Below are 7,418 nucleotides of genomic sequence, written 5' to 3' on the forward strand. Positions count from 1 at the left end.
ATATATATAGGAAAAAGATGGGATTAGCCCACTAGCTCATATGAACATATGAGCCCAACGGTCCAAATTGAATCTGGGCAGATCTGACAATCACGGATGTCCGGTAGTGTTTAAATTTTATTTTATTTCTACAAATCCAAATCACTTGAAATTTTAGGCATGTGTTCATAAAAAATAGATGAATCTTCGAAAAATATCAAAAAAATATTTTACATGAAATAAATTGACCAAAATACCCCTAAAAAGATTCGGGGGGTATTTTGGTCTTTTTTTCACGAATAATCTTTTTTTACGTTTTTATTAAGTGCGCTTTGATGAAAAGAACACACATCTAAAATTTTAAGTGATTTGGATTTGTAGAAAAAAAATAAAATTCAAGCACTACCAGACTTTCGTGATCGTCAGATCGACCCAGATTCAATCTGGGCCGTTGGGCTCAAATGTTCATATGAGCTAGTGGGCTAATCCCAGCTTTTATATATATATATATATATATATATATATATATATATATATATATATATATATATATATATATATATATATATATATATATATATATGGGCGAGATTTATGTAAGGTGTCACCTTATACTGTTGAAGAAAGGTGCACCTCAAAACTACACCAAAAGATGTGGTGTCAGAAAACATTGCTTGGCATGAAATCTATCATCATCACTAATTATAAAATTTAAAGTTCCAAAAATATTGATAATCAAGCAAATCTGTAAATACTTGAAAATCTTAAAAATGGACGGTCTAGATAATGTGTTTGAAGAAAAACTATTTTTAATTCCTAAAATCTTGTTTTTCTATGTCTAGGAATCTCAAGGCCTAGATGATCAATGTGAGGGTTTTCTAGCATCATAACAACCTTCTCCAATGGTTTTATAGGCACACCTTACTTCTATAGTATAAAGTTGACACCCTATATAAACTTTTCTATATATATATACACACACACACGCATGCCACACAAACACGCACATGCACGCATACCACACACAAACATGCACATGCACGCATGCCACACACAAACACGCACATGCACGCATGCCACACACACGCATTCACACATGCATGCCCACACATGCACACTCACACACTCAGTCATTCACTCACTCACTCACTTACACTCACTCACTCACTCACCATGCCCCTTACAAAAACCTCATTCTATATATATAAAGTACACAAAAACATCATTCTATAAAAGTATACGATAGTTTACTTTTTCTACTGAAAGTTAAAATCATCTCTAGCCATCAAATTTAAAATCGAAGGGTGAGGGTGTGGTATTAATCAGGCTTAAATCCTCAAAAGATTGCCATTGCTTTTGTGCAAAGAGATAATGCACGTGTAATTTTACATTTAGTGGCTTAGGGTGTTTCTGACCTCTATGTATAGGGTATTGATCTCATTGAATGATCACATAGAACAATCTGCTTCGTGATATGAATATTGTGAAAGGAAAGTATATATTGTCTATCTGGTTAATATAGAAGGTGTATATTATAATAAGTAAATATGGAAAGGGTAGGATATTGTATCATGTATTTTATGGTAAGTATGGGTATAGTTTTGGTGTCTATGATTTAGTTTCTATTAGTGTCATCTATAATTTGTCTATAAAAGATAAGTTTGTATATTCGTATCAATGAATGGACATTGAGTCTCTTCAGATAAACCTGACACTCTTCACATGATATCAGAGCCAAATTTATAAATTCATCTTAGCTGTGTCCATTCCTCGTACCTGAAGCATTGTTGCCAATTTTCACGACAAGTCTGTTGCTCACCTAGTTGTGCAACTTTTTTCAAGTCATGTTTCAACTCTATGTTGAGTTATGTTTTGACTTTTTGATTTGTCATCTATATTGAGTCGTGATTCGACTATTTGATCTGTCCTCTCTACTAAGTCGTTTTTCGACTCTTTGATCTGTCTCTCTGTCAAGTCGTGTTTCGACTCTCTGATCTGTCTCTACGCCGAGTCGTGTTTCAACTCTCTTATCTGTTTGATCTTTTCAAGAGTTCTTAAAGCCATTTGTTCTCGAGGTTTGTTGATTCGCCGTTGCTTTCTGTGCTTGTTGATCAAGCAATCTGAGTATGCACGTGAAGATCCAACTGTTCTATTTCATAGCATCTTGAGTTTGAAGGGGAGTGTGAAAGGAAAGTATATATTGCACATCTGGCTAATATAATATAGAAGGTGTATATTGTAATCAGTAAATATGGAAAGGGTAAGATATTGTGTCCTGTATTTTATGATAACTATAGGTATAGTTTAGGTGTCTATGATTTAGTTTCTATTAGTGTCATCTGTAATTTGTCTATAAAAGATAAGTCGGTATATTCATATCAATAAATGGACACTAAGGGCATGTTTGATAACAGCCAGTTATCAAACAGGCCATAAGTCTCTTCACAAAAACCAGACACTCTTCACAAATATAACATTATCATTCAGAGAGTCGGCTTTGTGATGCGAACAAATATTAAATTAGAAATATATGCTTGAGATGAGATACAGAGGAAAGAACCCATTTAAATCAAAAGGATTTAAAGGAGAGGTTACGATCTAAGTTATTTAGAGCGTAACCGACAAATTTGGATTTGACGCATGAGAACCTCCAATGATGGCTTGGGAGGTGCTAGAAAATTAGTAAAATCGGGCAGAATTTATATACATTGATGGAGAGTTATTACGAAACTGTAGGAAACTCAATGTGCTTGCACATGATACTTGCTCAAAAAATGAAGTTGCCTTTGGCATACCTTTCCCCCCAATACTTCAAAAGAAGAAACACAAGAAAAAAGCCTCAACACCAAATCTCAATAATATAAACTCAAATCATCTCCAGCAATCAAATTCTGATACAAACATTTATTATCATACAATTCATGCATCACTTTTTGACTCTTAATGAGACTCAAAATATGATTCAAATACTCCATATACATACTAAAAGCAAGTCCTCAAAAAGCCAAGGCGTAACATACATGATTTGGTTTTATTTGTATGATCTTGTAGCTGAGAAATCTCATTAGACACCAAGAGAAAATAAGAAATACAAGAAACACAAGAAAAAAGCCTCAACACCAAATCTCAAAAATTTAAACTCAAATCATCTCCAGCAATCAAATTCTGATACAAACATTTATTATCATACAATTCATGCATCACTTTTTGACTCTTAATGAGATTCAAAATATGATTCAAATACTCCATATACATACTAAAAGCAAGTCCTCAAAAAGCCAAGGCGTAACATACATGATTTGGTTTTATTTGTATAATCTTGTAGCTGAGAAATCTCATTAGACACCCAGAGAAAATAAGAAATACAACAAATAAACAACAAGAGGTGGTGGACTTAAGCATTTGTGTGGAATAGGTTACAGGATCAATAAGTTTTGAAGAAGGAAAGTATCTCATCATTTACTTGCTCTGCCTTCTCTTGCTGTATAAAATGATGCCCGTCAATGATAACAACTTCGAGATTTGGTACATATTCCTTAAATGTGGATCCGAGGACATAATCCCTTGTCCTATAAGCTTCAAAGCCAAAGTCTTTATTGCCCACTATAAACTTTGTGGGGACATTTATTTTGGCCCCTTGCAATGGCGCCATAAGCTCCCAATTCCTACAACAAGTTAGTATGATCCATCAGCCCAGATCTCTAGTGTGTGTACCACAGAAATACCAAGTGCATATGACCAGATGAATGCATGAGTGAACAAGAAAAATGGTTTAACATGATCCACAGAAGATTCATTCCATTAACCTTGAAAAAAAATATAAATGAATTGTCATAGATGAATAACTATGCTTCCAACATTATGCCTTTTAAACCAGAGTCTCCATATTTCCATCAATAAGGTGAAGGAAATAAAATACCTTTCATCATCATTTTGAATTAATAACCAAAATACATTAAAAGGATATAACAATAATAAAATAGATATTTCTCAAATAACCATATCATCAGTTTGAATTGAGAATTTTACTTTGAAAAATGTGAGAATGAAGTTTAACTAGTTCGCTTTTCCATAGATCCATCTTTGAAACTACACCTTCTCAGAAGGTACCTTGTGTACATGTGAGGCGCCTAGAAGGTTAACTTCAAGATTCAATAGGGAAACAAGACACTCCTTTCCATCGGGGCAAATATTCATGATCTGTAACTTGATAATGTACGGTGAATACAGTAAGCTAGAAAAGCAGTGAAAATCGATCAAATATTTTGTCCAACTGCCATCACATTTGGGGTACTAATGAATATTTTTCTATCCAGCTATTCAAATAAAATACCTAAGCATAGATGGACCATCAGTAAATTGAGTATTTAAAACAAAATGAAATTGGAAAGTAATGATCAACATACAATTCCCTTTCTCTTTTAGTAAATTTATGAAGTAATAGCTTGAGTATCAAACATACAGGTCCAGTGCTCGATAATAGTTCAGCGGGCCCGTGAATCCTGATTTCTGGAATTTGGAGGCGTAATATTGGAGCTCTTCTTCAGTAATCCATGATGGTAATGACGATGGAGCTTCCAAAATATCAATGATCTCCTTCCCAAGAGGAGCTGCCAATAGGTCTGAGGTGTTTGACAGTAAAATCTTCTTGATTACTGTCAAAGTATCATATCGGGCGAAGGCCATTTCAGCTTTTCCAGGCTCCTACAAATACAATTTTGATTGGAATATATGAAGTAGGTTATAAAAGTTGGATATTTTAACTCATCAAATATATATCGAATGCATTCAGAAAATGAATGGATACGACCAAAGAGAAAAGTCAGCATGGGATTTGTTTTTCAATAACTATATCATCAGAGGATACAAACAAGAATAGTATCATGGAAATATACCAAAATAAGTAAAATATGTGAACCCATCTTATTAAATTTGAAAATTCTGACTATGAACCTGTATTAACAATTCTGGTAAATTTGAAATTTGGATGTTTGGCTGACAATCAGATATTCATTTTTCTTTCTTACTAAAAATATAAATCCAATGGTAGAGAGAGAGAGCGTTAAAGAAAAGGAAATTGTGTGCTTGTGACAGGCTCTTAAGTCTTCTATATATCTATATTCACTCCTTTCCTCGGTTAAAACCAAACTTAGGAGTCTTATAGAAGCCCAAGATTTGGAGATGCAATCTCGTCACCCTTGCAATGAACTTAGAAAAAATGAAATATAAAAAAGGGACATAGTTTTCATGTTTCCTATTGACTCGTATTCATGATTCCTATGGCTCATATGTAGATATGCAGCCCTTCTTCATGATCTATTTTTGAGATGATTTGAGCTTTTATTGTTCAGCTCCTGTGAGAAGGGATTTGAACTTAGGACGTATTGTTATGATAGTCCATGCCGTAAGCAGTCGAGCCCAAGCCCTCCTCAATTAGGTCTGTAAATTGGGCAGGGGGGCCTGAATTCGGTCTGAGTTCAAGTTTGACTTCAGGACCCGGAGGGTCAGGCCCTTGCCCAGAAGCACGGATGTGCGAGTCACGTGGTATTGGATTAGGGTCTAGCCATAGCCTAATCAGTGGCGTACATGTATATGTATATACATTCATGCACACATGTATATACATACATTTTATATCACAAATATTAAAATGTTAAATAATAAATATACTTTTTAAGCTAAAAGATTTTATACTCTCACGGCAGTATATTGTCCACTTATTCCCTTCAGTAGAACCAACATACCCAATATAGCAGTAATTTTAGGAACCCAAATTTTGAAGATATAACCTTTTAAACCTATAGACTAACCTCAATAAAAAAAAATCCAAATTGAGCACTCTATCAGCTAGAGAAAAATAATTTCTCGGCCCAACTTTTGAAGGGCAGATATCTAAGAGTAAAAGAATCTCAAAATTCAAATTTTTTCTTTTGAAAATAATCAATCTCAATTCTGATGTGGTACCTCAAATTTCAAACAGAGAAAAATCCTCTCAATAAGTCTTTTTAATGGGGGAGTAAATATGCTTCTTCTTTTTTTAACAGGGGGAGTAAATATGCTTCTTCTTTTTTTAACAGGGGAGAAAAGATAATGATAATTTCAATTGAGGGCATAACCCTTTGATGCGGTCAATAAGGCTGGAATGATAACGATGTATATTTTGACCCGGACCCGTCCGGGTCGTGTCCAAGTTCGATCGACCTAAACCCGACTCTGTCTCCAGGGGTCTAAGCCGGACTTGGACTTGTCAGGTCGGGGCAAGGTCCGGACCTGACCTGAGCCATTTATGCCTTCATCCTCAACCGGTAAGAATCATAAACAAATGATCCATAATTTTTTATTTTGTTCATGAAACAAAGGATTCCATTAGTAAACTCCCAATTCAATGTTTGCAACATTACGTACAGAATACATAGCACCGGAACCAAGCAAAAGAACTGTAACCTAACCTGGAACTGGGTGACGTAGAAGCCATCACCAAAGGCTCGAGTCCACGACTCGACTGGTTTGTGAAGTGGAGAGCGAGGGTGATAGGGGACGCTAAGATTGACGAGAGCCCTCACCCTGTCGGGCCGGAAGAGGCAGAGGTGCCAAGCTATGATGGCACCCCAGTCATGCCCAACCACAAAAACCTGAAAAAATATCCCTAATTGTTGTTATTCTCAAAATCATTCTCCTTATAAATATGATCTCTCTCTCTCTAGCACAGAAGTTAATTCCTACTAAAAAAGAAAACTAACTAATGATTTTTTTCCAAACCATGGTGAATTTCTCTCTCCTCTCTCTCTAAAGCGGAATGGAGATAGAAACCACACCTGATCCTGTCCTAGGGCATCGAGAAGGCCGATAAGGTCCCCAACAATGTGGAACACAGTGTAAGAGGTATGAGGCAGAGCTGGGGCTTCGGTGTCGCCATAGCCTCGAAGGTCAGGAGCCACCGCTCTGTACCCATGCCTCGCCATGAAATCCATCTGGTGCCGCCATGAAAACCAGAGCTCAGGAAACCCATGAATAAACAGAACCAGTGGCCCGCTCCCTTGCTCCGCAACGTGCATATCCATCCCATTCGTTTTAACACTCCTGTGCACCACCTCCATCTCCACCTAATTCTCTCTCCTCTCTCTCTCTCTCTCTCTCTCTCTCTCTCTCTCGACCGTTTCTCTTCTTTCTCTCTCTACTCTCTGTATCTCCCGTTTGCAGCTTGCAGAGTTGCAAGTAGTTTACTTGATTGTTGAGCAGTATCGGGTGTCATTATTGCACGTCCGTTTAAGACCTCGTAGAGCTACTCTTTCATCTCCCACGTGATAACATTTCATAAAAATGGATAATATCATTTAAGCTCCGAACACTATGGGTGTAATGACCGGGACCCGACCCATAGCCGGGGGTTATAGCCGACGTGGATCCGGGTATGTGTCCAAGTTCTCCCACGTGATAAC

At 36.4% G+C, this 7,418-nt stretch overlaps 1 protein-coding gene across 1 annotated transcript; it reads right to left on the minus strand.

Annotated features, from left to right (window-relative positions):
- Positions 1 to 3,129: 3,129 nt before the first annotated feature.
- On the minus strand, positions 3,130 to 7,216 carry LOC18429283 (epoxide hydrolase 1). The gene is made up of 4 exons (XM_006838569.4): positions 6,795 to 7,216; positions 6,429 to 6,611; positions 4,442 to 4,683; positions 3,130 to 3,644 (listed from the first exon to the last, which is right to left on the minus strand). The coding sequence occupies exons 1-4, from the start codon at positions 7,074 to 7,076 to the stop codon at positions 3,404 to 3,406; spliced, it is 948 nt and encodes a 315-aa protein (XP_006838632.1). The 5' UTR covers positions 7,077 to 7,216; the 3' UTR covers positions 3,130 to 3,403.
- Positions 7,217 to 7,418: the final 202 nt, after the last annotated feature.

The sequence above is a fragment of the Amborella trichopoda genome, chromosome 3, assembly GCF_054954075.1.
Source record: "Amborella trichopoda isolate Santa Cruz 75 chromosome 3, AtrichopodaSantaCruz75HAP2 v2.0, whole genome shotgun sequence".
Lineage (NCBI taxonomy): Eukaryota > Viridiplantae > Streptophyta > Magnoliopsida > Amborellales > Amborellaceae > Amborella > Amborella trichopoda.

What these genes read in the sequence shown, in the direction of transcription:
- LOC18429283 (XM_006838569.4), bottom strand. Translation starts at nt 7,076, where the DNA reads ATGGAGGTGGTGCACAGGAGTGTTAAAACGAATGGGATGGATATGCAC. An exon ending in ATGCCCTAGGACAGGATCAG is followed by an intron (nt 6,612 to 6,794) that starts GTGTGGTTTCTA and finishes ATATTTTTTCAG; the next exon opens with GTTTTTGTGGTTGGGCATGA. An exon ending in TATTATCGAGCACTGGACCT is followed by an intron (nt 3,645 to 4,441) that starts GTATGTTTGATA and finishes AACTTGTTGTAG; the next exon opens with GAATTGGGAGCTTATGGCGC.